General features: G+C 43.8%; 1 protein-coding gene across 5 annotated transcripts in view; it reads left to right on the top strand.

The window, feature by feature from the left end:
• The window catches only part of tbc1d2 (TBC1 domain family, member 2), a 31,022-nt gene that overhangs the window by 4,293 nt on the left and 12,032 nt on the right, over positions 1-14,697 (top strand). For 4 of the 5 annotated variants that reach the window (XM_064954820.1, XM_064954819.1, XM_064954821.1 and 1 more), the window contains 2 exons: positions 10,491-10,998; positions 11,230-11,380. The exons of the other annotated variant lie outside the window; for it this stretch is intronic. In XM_064954820.1, coding sequence (XP_064810892.1) covers positions 10,495-10,998; positions 11,230-11,380 — 655 coding nt within the window. In that variant the 5' untranslated portion in view covers positions 10,491-10,494. The remainder of the gene's footprint in view (positions 1-10,490; positions 10,999-11,229; positions 11,381-14,697) is intronic. 5 annotated transcript variants of the gene reach the window in all.

Here is a 14,697-nt window from a genome sequence, read left to right as displayed (position 1 = left end):
CCCCTTCTCTCAGACACTTGTGGATATCTGAGAGGCATTGATAGGTGGTGACATCTAACAGACTTGGTATACTTTTTGCCATATTGCTTACATCTGTCCAATCCTCTCAGATCTCCATAAGTGCCGAGGATGTATGAGCTAGTGGTTGTTTCTGGACAGACCCCACAACCCTGTGGGTTTGTGGAGGACGTTCAGCACATCACTTGAAGCATTGGTTGGATGTTTCATTCCATTGCTGGACACACCCTATCAGGCCAATCACCCTAACCAGGTAGTTCTTGTTCTTCCTCAGAATATGGTTGTGAAAAGTTGGAGATCTGCTGTAAACAGTGAAAGGATATTTACTTGTCTACTATTCACACACTTGCTTCGTTCCAGATAATTAAATGTGGAACCGTTGACTGACTTTGGCTAGGGCCATATCTCTAGTTGAGCAATATACAGTGGGGCAAAAAAGTATTTAGTCAGCCACCAATTGTGCAAGTTCTCCCACTTAAAATGATGAGAGGCCTGTAATTTATCATAGGTACACTTCAACTATGACAGACAAAATTAGAAAAAACAAACAGTAAATCACATTGTAGGATTTTTAATGAATTTATTTGCAAATTATGGTGGAAAACAAGTATTTGGTCAATAACAAAAGTTTATCTCAATACTTTGTTATATACCCTTTGTTGGCAATGACAGAGGTCAAAGGATTTCTCGAAGTCTTCACAAGGTTTTCACACACTGTTGCTGTTATTTTGGCCCATTCCTCCATGCAGATGTCCTCTAGAGCAGTGATGTTTTGGGGCTGTTGCTGGGCAACACAGACTTTCAACACCCTCCAAAGATTTTCTATGGGGTTGAGATCTGGAGACTGGCTAGGCCACTTCAGGACCTTGAAATGCTTCTTACGAAGCCACTCCTTCGTTGCCCGGGCAGTGTGTTTGGGATCATTGTCATGCTGAAAGACCCAGCCACGTTTCATCTTCAATGCCCTTGCTGATGGAAGGAGGTTTTCACTCAAAATCTCACGATACATGGCCCCATTCATTCTTTCCTTTACACGGATCAGTCGTCCTGGTCCCTTTGCAGAAAAACAGCCCCAAAGCATGATGTTTCTACCCCCATGCTTCACAGTAGGTATGGTGTTCTTTGGATGCAACTTAGCATTCTTTGTCCTCCAAACACGACATGTTGAGTTTTTGCCAAAAAGTTATATTTTGGTTTCATCTGACCATATGACATTCTCCCAGTCTTCTTCTGGATCATTAAGCAGGGGGACACGTCTGGCACTGCAGGATTTGAGTCCCTGGCGGCGTAGTGTGTTACTGATGGTAGGCTTTGTTACTTTGGTCCCAGCTCTCTGGAGGTTAATCACTCGGTCCCCCCGTGTGGTTCTGGGATTTTTGCTCACCGTTCTTGTGATCATTTTGACCCCACGGGGTGAGATCTTGCATGGAGCCCCAGATCGAGGGAGATGATCAGTGGTCTTGTATGTTTTCCATTTCCTAATAATGGCTCCCACAGTTGATTTCTTCAAACCAAGCAGCTTACCTATTGCAGATTCAGTCTTCCTAGCCTGGTGCAGGTCTACAATTTTTTTTTCTGGTGTCCTTTGACAGCTCTTTGGTCTTGGCCATAGTGGAGTTTGGAGTGTGACTGTTTGAGGTTGTGGACAGGTGTCTTTTATACTGATAACAAGTTCGAACAGGTGCCATTAATACAAGTAACGAGTGGAGGACAGAGGAGCCTCTTAAAGAAGAAGTTACAGGTCTGTGAGAGCCAGAAATCTTGCTTGTTTGTATGTGACCAAACACCTATTTTCCACCATTTTCCACGTCTGTCATAGTTGAAGTGTACCTATGATGAAAATTACAGGCCTCTCATCTTTTTAAGTGGGAGAACTTGCACAATTGGTGGCTGACTAAATACTTTTTTGCCCCACTGTATATACTGTTTTATTGGCTGTATGCCATCATTGAATGAGATTACCAATGGTTAACCCGGGAGCTATGATATCAGTTATTTAACTATTTACACTAACAGAGGTTCATTAATAAGCCAATAAACACTCATCATTGTGGCTAGTTTATAATTTTCAATCTAATTTTATAATCTTAGAAGTAGAAATTGAGAAATATAATTTATATATGAATGATTGGCTACTAATAGATTAATAGAATGGGTGTTTGAAGGGTGACCATCAATTTTGAAGGGGCAGGAAGTGTTGGCTGTTTTTTTGTTTTCTCGTACTAGATGGCTGTTTTAACTCAGAAAATGAATTATCTACACGAACACTGGTCCGTGTACCTTTTTGCCCATTTATTTATTTGTATTTATTTAACCTTTTATTTAACCAGTTAGGCAAGTTGAGAACAAGTTCTCATTTACAATTGCGACCTGGCCAAGATAAAGCAAAGCAGTTTGACACATAAAACAACACAGAGTTACACATGGAGTAAAACAAACATGCAGTCAATAATACAGTAGAAACGTAAGTCTATATACAATGTGAGCAAATGAGGTGAGATAAGGGAGGTAAAGGCAAAAAAGGCCATGATGGCAAAGTCAATACAATATAGCAAGTAAAACACTGGAATGGTAGATTTGCAGTGGAAGAATGTGTAAAGTAGAGAGAGAAATAATGGGGTGCAAAGGAGCTAAATAAATAAATACAGTAGGGGGAGAGGTAGTTGTTTGGGCTAAATTATAGATGGGCTATGTACAGGTGCAGTAATATGTGAGCTGCTCTGACAGCTGGTGCTTTAAGCTAGTGAGGGAGATAAGTGTTTCCAGTTTCAGAGATTTTTGTAGTTCGTTCCAGTCATTGGCAGCAGAGAACTGGAAGGAGAGGCGGCCAAAGGAAGAATTGGTTTTGGGGGTGACCAGAGAGATATACCTGCTGGAGCGTGTGCTACAGGTGGGTGCTGCTATGGTGACCAGCGAGCTGAGATAAGGGGGGACTTTACCTAGCAGGGTCTTGTAGATGACCTGGAGCCAGTGGGTTTGGCGACGAGTAAGAAGCGAGGGCCAGCCAACGAGAGCGTACGGGTCGCAGTGGTGGGTAGTATATGGGGCTTTGGTGACAAAACGGATGGCACTGTGATGGACTGCATCCAATTTATTGAGTAGGGTATTGGAGGCTATTTTGTAAATGACATCGTCGAGGATCGGTAGGATGGTCAGTTTTACAAGGGTATGTTTGGCAGCATGAGTGAAGGATGCTTTGTTGCGAAATAGGAAGCCGATTCTAGATTTAACTTTGGTTTGGAGATGTTTGATGTGAGTCTGGAAGGAGAGTTTACAGTCTAACCAGACACCTAGGTATTTGTAGTTGTCCACATATTCTAAGTCAGAACCGTCCAGGGTAGTGATGTTGGATGGGCCGGCAGGTGCAGGCAGCGATCGGTTGAAGAGCATGCATTTAGTTTTACTTGTATTTAAGAGCAATTGGAGGCCACGGAAGGAGAGTTGTATGGCATTGAAGCTCGTCTGGAGGGTTGTTAACACAGTGTCCAAAGACGGGCCAAAAGTATACAGAATGGTGTCGTCTGCGTAGAGGTGGATCAGAGACTCACCAGCAGCAAAGCGACATCATTGATGTATACAGAGAAGAGTCGGTCCAAGATTTGAACCCTGAGGCACCCCAATAGAGACTGCCAGAGGCCCGGACAACAGGCCCTCCGATTTGACACACTGAACTCTATCAGAGAAGCAGTTGGTGAACCAGGCGAGGCAATCATTTGAGAAACCAAGGCTATCGAGTCTGCCGATGAGGATGTGGTGATTGACAGAGTCGAAATCCTTGGCCAGATCAATGAATACGGCTGCACAGTGTTGTTTCTTATCGATGGCGGTTAAGATACCGTTTAGGACCTTGAGCATGGCTGAGGTGCACCCATGACCAGCTCTGAAACCAGATTGCATAGCGGAGAAGGTATGGTGGGTTGCGAAATGGTCAGTAATCTGTTTGTTGACTTGGCTTTCGAAGACCTTAGAAAGGCAGGGTAGGATAGATATAGGTCTGAAGCAGTTTGGATCAAGAGTGTCCCCCCTTTGAAGAGGGGGACGACTGCAGCTGCTTTCCAATCTTTGGGAATCTCAGACGACACGAGAGGTTGAACAGGCTAGTAATAGGGGTTGCAACAATTTCGGCAGATAATTTTAGAAAGAAAGGGTCCAGATTGTCTAGCCTGGCTGATATGTAGGGGTCCAGATTTTGCAGCTCTTTCAGAACATCAGCTGACTGGATTTGGGAGAAGGAGAAATGGGGAGGCTTGGGCAAGTTGCTGTGGGGGGTGCAGGGCTGTTGACCGGGGTAGGGGTATTCAGGTGGAAAGCATGGCCAGTCGTAGAAAAATGCTTATTAAAATTCTCAATTATAGTGGATGTATTGGTGGTGACAGTGTTTCCCATCCTCAGTGCAGTGGGCAGCTGGGAGGAGGTGTTCTTATTCTCCATGGACTTTACAGTGTTCCAGAACCTTTTTGAGTTTGTGTTGCAGGAAGCAAATTTCTGCTTGAAAAAGCTAGCCTTGGCTTTTCTAACTGCCTGTGTATATTGGTTTTGAGCTTCCCTGAAAATGATTAATATTTCTTATTAGATGATAAGATAAAAAAAACGAGTAAAGGGTCCTTCCTCCTTTATTTGATTTGAATAGGAAATCAAACAAGACAAACTATTTTATTGTCTAAAGAAAATATAAAATTATGAGAAATTGAAAAATTATTTGATTATTCAAATGTTGTTGTCTTTTTAATTATCGGTTTTGGTTTGACGTCCGATGTTTGGCCAATTAATAGTTGTGACTTCCTGACAACACAGAATGGGTTTCTTTATGTTTTTAAAACAAATTTCTTACACCAATGATTTGATGATTGACAGTCGGTCATGTGACCAGTCCTAAATCCAAATTGGCCTTGTGGAAGTGACTGTCTCACTGACCCAACTTTTAAAACTTTAACGGCTAACCTGTATCCTACATCACCTGTAGCCCACATAATTGTGGATAAGATTTCAGGCAAACTTCGGAACAATCTTTCTTTTGAAAGTTATTACAGCATTGCGTGATGGGCAATGGTGTTCTACACTGCCTTTTTGTGTACCACAGTTATTTATATATTTTTTTTAATCGAACGTGTTAAGAACCCAACATTTTTTAAATCAACCAGGTTGTCACCGAAATAATTATAAATATTGTTGTTAAATTCCACACTCCTCAAAAGGCTCATTGCTCCCCGTCCTCTGTCATCTCAGGGAGAGGAATTAGTTGGGCAACTGGCCGGATATATGTCCGGTTCTTCACCTGGATCTCCACTGATCTAACACGACCATCGGTCCCAGGCATGGTCTTAGTTATACGGCCCACCGGCCAGGAGGCTTGAGGCAGCTGAGGGTCCACCATCATTACTACTTGGCCAGTTTCCAGGCTGGCCATTTCTCTCCGCCATTTCCCTCTGTGCTGTAGACTTGGTAGGTAATCCCGAATTAATCGGGCCCAAAAATGGTCAGCTAAGATTTGGCTGTGTTGCCACCGGCGTCTGCCTACGAGGTTGGTATCAGCATACATGGCTTGAGGAAGTGACGCATCTCGGCGTCCCATCAAGAGCATATTCGGTGTAACCGGATCGGGGTCAGCGACGTCTGCAGAGAGATATCCCAAGGGTTTGGAATTCAGAATCCCTTCCACCTCTATCAGGACGGTCCTCAAGACAGTTTCAGTGACAATTTGGTCCCCTAGTACGACTCGTAAGGCCGTCTTTACAGATTTGATCTCTCGCTCCCATGTTCCTCCAAAATGAGGAGCGCCTGGAGGGTTAAATTTGAATGAGATTTGTTGGTCCATCAGCTGATCCTGGAGGCTGGGTTCCATGGCTTGGAAGGCTTCCTCCAACCTGGCTTCTCCTGCCTTTAAGTTCGTACCTCTGTCAGCCAGGATCTCGTAAGGTTTCCCCCGTCGGGAGATAAACCGCCGTAGGGCCATGAGGAAGGCTTCAGTTTCCAAACTCTCCAGTAGGTCCAGGTGGACACATCTGGTTGTCAAACACTTGAATAGAATGCCCCAGCGCTTTTCCACATGACGACCTAACTTGATCATCAAGGGGCCAAAGCAATCTACTCCTGTTGACCAGAAGGGTGGTTTAAGGAGGCGCAAGCGAGCAGGGGGTAAATCTGCCATTTTGGGCACCGTAGCTCCGGTCCGCCATCTCTGACATTCTACGCAGGCGTATTGGTGCTTACGAATGGCTCCTCATCCTCCAATTATCCAGTACTTCCGCCTCATCTCCCCATAGACCCTCTCTGGCCCTGGGTGGAGAAGCCTCTCATCATAACTCTTGATCAGGAGCCTGGTAAGAGGGTGTCTGGAGTCAAGGATGGGTGGAGAGCATCTGGGTCCAAAACCTCTGCTTGGCGCAGCCTCCTTCCGACTCTGATCACTCCAAGGATTGGATCATATTCTGGGGCAAGAGAGAGAAGACGGCTGTCCTTAGCCACTTCCCTACCGGCTTTCAGAGCTTTTAACTCCTCAGGGAAGCTAACCGCTTGTGCTTGCTGGAGGAGTAGCATCTCTGCCACGAGGGAGGTGGGTATAGAAGCCACCCCATCTGAGGTCTGGTTTGTGGCGGTGATCAGATCCGGCAGTGTTTGGGATTGTGTCAGGTCAGGGAGAGCCGTTGTTGGTTCCGTAGAAATGCTGTAGCATTGGGCGGACCTCCTTAACTCATGAGCTTCAGTTGGTTGCGAAGGGGCCGTACGCCTGGGGGCTGTCGGCCACTCGTTCTCTGGTTGGGACAAGAATGGTGGTCCCAAGCTCCAGTGATGGGGTTGAGCCAGTTCCTGAAGGGTTTTACCTCTAGTAATGTCATCAGTAGGATTGTTTATGCTATCAACATACCTCCAGTCCTGGACTTCTGTTAGGTCTTGGATTTCCGCAATGCGAGTTCCGACGAACACCTTATACCTGCAGGACTCAGACTTGAGCCAGGTCAATACAGTGGTCGAATCACTCCAGTAGATGACCCTTTGGATTGACAAGGTGAGCTCGGCTCGCAAGGTAGAGGCCAACTGGGCTCCGGAAAGGGCAGCACTGAGTTCCAGCCTAGGCATTGACAACTGCTTCTTGGGTGCGACCCTGGACCTGGCCATGACAAAGGAGACATGGGTGTGGCCTGCCTTATCCTCCACTCTAAGATAGGAAACCGCCCCATACGATCGCTCCGAAGCGTCACAGAACACATGCATGATCCCGGTTGGTCAGCACAGGATGGTACATAACATCTTGGCATTTGGACATCAGAGAGCTCCGTTAACTCCGTTTCCCAACAGATCCATCGTTCCACTAGGTCAGCCGGGTGGATTGGTTCATCCCAGTCCCTCTTGGTCTGCCACAAGTCCTGGACTAAGACTTTGGCCCATGTTGTGTATGGCAGGATATACCCAAGGGCATCGTATTGACTGGCCAGGGTCCGATAGATGGTGCGCAGTGTGGGGGTTTCGGTACTCGGGGATGAGCGGTGCTTATACCCCAGGGTATCCGGTATGCAGCTCCACCTCAGTCCTAGAGTGGGCTCTTCTGGGTTAGCACCCGACTGCGTTAGCCATAGTTCCCTGCTACTGGACCTAGCTTGTGGCGGGAGGTGCTGGATAACCTTCGCTCTGTTACTAGCCCACTGTCGGACCTCAAATCCCCCTTTGGACAGGAGATTCCGTACTTTATCAAGGAGTGCTTTCGCTTCAGCCGTGGATGGGATGCTCTGTAAGCAGTTATCCACATAGAAGGCATTTTCCACTGAATCCAATACTTCTGGGTCACTGTCTGGATGCTCCCGTGCATGTCTCTGCAGAGAGTATATGGCACAGCAAGGACTGCAGGTGGTGCCAAATGGGAGTACCTGCCATTCATAGATTGTGGGCTCTGCATCTCGTTCCATATCTCGCCATATGAACCGGAGCAGTGTGGTGTCGGAAGGCAGTAAACGAATCTGATGAATCATGGCTTTGATGTCTCCACTGATGGCTGTAGAGTGCTGCCGGAACCGGAGAAGGACACCGAGCAAGGAAGGACCTAACTCCATGGCCCTTTTCTACAATAGTAACCTTGTGTTTTTTCTTTTACTGCCAATACTGTTTTCTATGCTTGTTTTCACTTAATACTTTGGGATACAGGTGCACTTGTAGTCAGAAAGGCCTTGTTTCCCCATGTAGGCAACAGTAGGCCTACACAATTTTCTTCATAACCCATTTCATATTTTGCATATTCATATTTTTCATTAATGCAATTAATTAAAGTCTCTTTTTTGGTGTACATTACACCATTTCTTTCATAATGCATTTTATACAAGACTGTTGAATTTTATTATGGTTGACAGATTGGAGACAAAATGCCCAACTTTATTTATGTTATTGTGTGTTATTGATGAATGTATTTGATTGGGGAATGCATACATTTTTATGATGGAAAATTATAATACACACCATAATACATGCACACTTACACACACTTTGTTTTACTCATGTTATAGCCTACTCTTGACTTTTGTATGAATCATTTTTAAATAAAATATGTGTCTAGTTGTCATGTATTCATTGTAGTTTACATGTTTCAGTAATGAATAACATGGTTAATGGTCCTTAGCTTTGGTATATTTGGCATGTTTAAACATATTCTGTATTTCCACCAAAGAAAGCTGTAATTAATCAACACAATACTATAAATGATGGACAGTACCTGTTATAAAACATAAATTGCTCTCCGTAAATAAATGGTGAGAAATGCTCAGTCTGTAGCCATTCGGCTATGGGTTTCACAGTCCTATAATAATGATACAAGTTATATCACTTTAAAAATAGTTTATTTACAACCTATGGTGTATAAGATGTTGGGAATAGTGGCATAGGACAGTCTGAAATTAAACGCCCTAACCCTAGGCTGTGTTCAATGTCGGCAGCATTTTCCAGTGAGAAATGCTCAGTCTGAAGCCATTTGGCTATGGGTTTCACAGCCTAATGATAATCCAAGTTAAATCACCTCAAACATGGTTTATTTACAACCTCTGGGGTATGACATGTTGAGCAAAGTGGTATAGGAGAGTTTGACATATAACCCCTAACTTGAGTTCAGTCTTCACCAATGAGAACCAAGAGGGGCCTAGCTTTGTCCTTCATGACAGGGAAAGGCCTCGATTCTAGGCTGTAGAAAATCCATACATCTCATTAGATCAGAACAGGATGGATCAACAGTGACTCATTTTACTGGTTTGCATCCTTAAAGAAAATGGTTGTTTTGCTGCATAACACACTTCCATTATTTGTCTACCCATATGATGTGGATCATTGTCAGGTTATTAGATGTATAAACTTTAACAAAATAACACCATGATTATAATAACACTTTGAACAGGTAGTTTTGTAAATGTATAAAATGTGTGTGTTTCAGGTACACACTGGTAAGTTAACTTGTGTAAATTAGACAGTCACAGAGGATTTTCTTCTGAATAACTGATCGGGGCATTGCACATTCAGGCAACTTTGATGTAAGGCTTGATCACACCTGTAGTGACGACTTCTATCCGTCACGCCCATTGTTGCTTATCCATTGTTCACTAGATATATCAATGTAATTACAGAATGCTTCCCACTACTATATCACATAACTAGACGTGAGCTGGACTTGATCCCAACGCTGCCACCAGTGTAGCGAAAGAAAGTGAAAGCTGCGACGGACTCTGACCAGGGTTCATGCGTGGCAAAGTGAGCTCTAATGGCTGTTGCCTTAAAAGTTGAGTAGGCCTCTGGGCAGAGGCTGTAGGCCTACAATGCTGGCAGTTGCCTTGTTACAGTAGCCTAAGTATAAACCTGATTGACACAACTGTAATAATCATCATGAAATGGCCTTGGAAGTGCCATAAGTGTAAGCCAACATAATTCATTATTTTACATGAAGCTGTTTAACTGCATTGATATGACTTACTTGATCATAGTCCAGACTCGTTATAGTTGCAAATATCTTGCAGTGGCACCAGGGGAATTTAAACCACCAATATTTTTTTGCAGGTTTTCTGTTTCCCAACATTTATTGATGAATTGATTTCCCATCATGAAAATGGATCCCCATTCCCCAATTAAATACCTTTTTTTTGTGTTATCGATGCCACAAAACTTAACAGACAAATCCAACTTTTTACACCATTGGCAACCCTCATGAAATCTGACATAGCACTAGTATGACCATTTCAAAAATGTTGTAGAGTGATGCAAGGAAGAACATGGCAAAAAGATTAGACACACTTTTCTAAGCCAGTCATATTAGTTTACAAATGGAGATGATGAAAATAAAATATTACCCATTGAACAGCTTTAGATGTGTTCATGCTGACCCCATTGTCAAAGCCTCACTATCATGTCAAGTCTCCAAGTGGAGCAGAGTGACCTCTCCATTGTAGGCTACCATTGTATGCTTTGTTTTAGTTGAGCTTTTTTTCAACTCCCTCTTGGTCTCTCAGTGTGATGGAGGGAGAGGACCCAGAAGGAAATCCCAGCACTGCCTCGTCTCACTCACTTCCTCCCCAAGCAGAGGCGGTAAGCCCAGCGGATGAGGATGATTGTATCACAACAGGGAGGAACTCTGAAGAGACCACTACACACACAAACAGCATGGGCCAGCTGAGTCAGGATCACCAGAGTGAAGGTGTCCCAGCTAAGACTGCTGCCACAGACAACAACCAGTCTGCCACCACCATGGACAACCAAGCCCAGCAACAACCCACGGAAAGCCCGTCTATCACTAAACTATGTGGGTATCTCCTTAAACAAGGAGGTCCCCTGAAGTCGTGGAAGTGGCGCTGGTTCACGTACGAGGAGAAGAAGAGCCAGTTGTTTTACTACAGGACGGCGCAGGATGTGACCTCTTTGGGGAGGATTGAGCTGTGCAGAGCCACGTTCGGTTACCCCCTCCACGGAGAGCAGGGCACCTTTCACATCCAGACCCCTGAACGGACCTTCGTCCTCAAGGTAATGTTTATTTAATCTATACTATATCAGGGGTGGTCATCTGAATCTCGAGGTTGGCCGTTCTGCCTGTTTTCTTTTCATCCTGGTAGTTACTTGATTATCAAACAGTGGTGCTCCTGTATCTGAATAACGTGATTAAAAATAACAAACATTTTAGAAGTTATGCATTACAGATATTCCGACTTGGGCACACATGTACAGTAGGCTAACTATATATTCTGTCTGTTTCAGGCAGATAACCAGGAGGCCATGATGTACTGGCTACAACAGCTGCAGCTGAAGAGATGGCAACACCGAGACCAGCTGACAGGAGAATCTACACGTCACTGCACTGACCACCAGAGACCAGAGGGACAGGGGGAACTACCCGCCAGCTGCCCAGGTACAGAAAGACGGGAGGTAGTAGAATGAAGTGGCCCCAGACACTGATCAAGATTATGTCTGGCATGACAATGATCGACAGAGAAGTTTGTTAATGTCAAAACAGATCTGGCAACCAGGCTAAGAATAACAGCTCAATACCATCATATACCATGTGTGGTTTTATGCTTAGTGAAGCGTTAAAATATGTGAGAGAAATGTAATACTTCACGTTAGTGTGAAAGTGGAACCATCGGACACATAGCAGTTAGCAGTGACTGGAATGTCAATGACCCAGGCTGTATCATATCCGGCCGTGATTGAGTCCACTAGGGCGGCGCACAACTAACCCAGCATCGTCCGGGTTTGGCCCTCATTGTAAATAAGAATTTGTTCTTGACTGACTTGCCTAGTTAAATAAAGGTTACATTTTTTTATTATTATTATGTAACCAGATGGATCGTGTTATCTGAGCAAATATTTTGTTTAAAGTTGATATCATACTAAATTGTACTATGAATACCTTCGGAGATGGGTGTCATATTTTATCAAAGGGGTTTGTCTCAAGTTATTCCACTCCCAATTGACACATGCTAGTTTAGAGGTCATTTCTAATATGTACAAGATCCTACACACAGATACAGAACACCCTATGACACTGTTTGATTACAATTGGCAGACTAGAGGTGAAAAACAAAAAAACTAGGTGTAATGAACACGATGGGAGACAGAGCTGGTTTCAAGTGCAGGGCGCAGCAGGTGTTTATTTGTAAAGGACCATAGGACGAGGCAGGTAGCTGGTCCAGGGACAGGCAGAAGGTCATACACAGGGGTTCCAAAAAGGCAACAGTACAGGCAGAGAAAAGGCTAGTAACGTCGTCCGGGAGATCAGGCAATAGGTTGATAACAGGAAATCCGGAACAGGCAAAAGGCATCAGTTTTTGCCTTCCTCACGATCATACACAGGAGGATTAAATTACGGGAAAAACAGAGCTCCAAATAGAAGTGTGTCACAAAACAAACAATCTCACAATGATGGGGTGCAAGGAACTGAACTAAATAGTGTGTGATAATAGCATACAGGTGTCTAAATAGGTGATCAGAATACAGCTGATTGGGATCTGAAGAGTGAGCTGCGTTCAGTGGATCTACGTGTTTGAGAGTGAGTTGGAAGCAGACATTACTAGGCAACAAATTAAGTTAGTTGAATTGAACGTTATCATTTTTAACTAACAGCTCACAATGTCCAAACAACAACACATTTATTTAGAGTGAAAACAGATGTCAATGCACTGGAGTGTGATGTCAATATTTACCACACTTGTCCCTTGGCTCCATAGTCACTTCATGAATCATCAGCAGTCGACTTTGTCAGCCTCTCCCTGGCTGGTAAGTGGCCTCACTAGGGATTTCCAAATTCTCCCTCTGAGACCTAGCTTCCTGAAAACCTTTTACTCTGGCAGCACACCCACTTCCTTTCAGTGATTCAGCAAATCTACTGTGGGCATCAAGTGTAGCCAGCCAATCAGAGACTTAAACAGAACTTTGTGTAAGTTATTCATCTTAAACTCTCAAATAGGCTTTCATACAAACATTCTGTCAGAAATTCTAGTTTACATACAAAAATGTTAGTAACGTCACTTTAATTTGATTGTATTCTTGTCAGAAAAGAACAAGAATTATTGTAACTGATAATTTTTACACTCAAGGGTTACACTAAGGACACTGTATTCAGGTAATTGAAACACTCTGAACTTTCCCGATAGAAATACTATGAGTCGAGCTGACTCTGCTGATATGATTCCCTATTCTACATGACAGACGGTCATAACTGTTCCAAACGATACATTTCTATAGGAACGTTCTGTAATGTTGCAGCCTGCGGAACAGGCCCTAGTGTCGTTAAACAGAATGCATGATTGGAGCCATTCCAATGTTTTAAAATGCATGGAGGATTAACAGACTTCTTCCATGTTCCTCCAGCAGGCCAGTCAGCTGATGTCTGGGAAACAACTGGCCTATTTGGTCTCTAGTGTTTTAGAACAGAGATCTATGTTTACAAATAATAAGGAAGCTGTCTTTGTGGCTCATTTCCATCATGTAAAATACAGTATTTCCACGAGTTAAGTCAGGCATTTCTATATAAATATATATATTCAGTATGTGCACTACTTAGATACATTGGCAAATGACTGGCCCTGGCAGATAACTTTTTTTCTGTTGCAATAGTTTCTAGATGAAATGTCATTCTTTGCCAACATTCGTGTCTCTACTCTGTAAACCTGTATTGCTGTCGTAAAGGTGCAGTATCTGACTAACAAATGGAGGGTTGACTTCCCTTTTGCAGGTAGCCTAGCAGTTAAGAGCGTTGGGCCAGTAACCAAAAGGTCGCTGGTTTGAATCTCTGAGCCGACCTAGGTGAAAAATCTGTCTGTGCCCTCGAGCAAGGCAATTATTGTTCATGTACGTCGTTCTGGATAAGGGCGTCTGCTAAATGACGTAAAATGTAGATAGACTGGGGAGGGGAACGCAAGAACAATCTAAATCCCTCGGGTAGCTATTCATGGACTTTTAGGGTCATGGCATTTTCATGAAACAGATGAAAGGTTATTTTCACCTACACAGGCCTTTATCATTGCAAATAACGAATTGATCCTTCTAGTATTGAATGATATATTATTATATGCCCCATGGGGTGCGTGCCTGGCCAAGGTTGAGATTGGTAGGTGGGGTTCAGGACAGACAGGAAACAACTTTGATCAGATGTGCTTAGATCTTTCTCTGTGCCGTCTGCAAATTGCAGACAAATGCTCGCTCTAGCTGCGTTGCCGCTTTCATCTCTGAAGACTTGATACCAGTAAACCACTTATCTACTGTTCACATTGTAACTGATCATTTCTGCACTCGAGGGTTACACTGAGGACACTGTATTCGGGTAATTGAAATCAATCAAATGTATTTATAATGCCCTTCTTACATCAGCTGATATCTCAAAGTGCTGTACAGAAACCCAGCCTAAAACCCCAAACAGCAAGCAATACAGGTGTAGAAGCACAGTGGCTAGGAAAAACTCCCTCGAAAGGCCAGAACCTAGGAAGAAACCTAGAGGAACCAGGCCAGTCCTCTTCTGGCTGTGCCGGGTGGAGATTATAACAGAACATGGCCAAGATGTTCAAATGGTCATAGATAATCACAGTGGTTGTCGAGGGTGCAACAGGTCAGCACCTCAGGAGCAAATGTCAGCTGACTTTTCATAGTTGATCATTCAGAGTATCTCTACCACTCCTGCTGTCTCTAGAGAGTTGAAAACAGCAGGTCTGGGACAGGTAGCATTTCCGG

This window comes from Oncorhynchus masou, chromosome 32 (genome assembly GCF_036934945.1).
Source record: "Oncorhynchus masou masou isolate Uvic2021 chromosome 32, UVic_Omas_1.1, whole genome shotgun sequence".
NCBI classification, from domain to species: Eukaryota; Metazoa; Chordata; class Actinopteri; order Salmoniformes; family Salmonidae; genus Oncorhynchus; species Oncorhynchus masou.
Note: the sequence above shows the minus strand (reverse complement) of the source record. Positions and strands in the feature narration are given on the sequence as shown.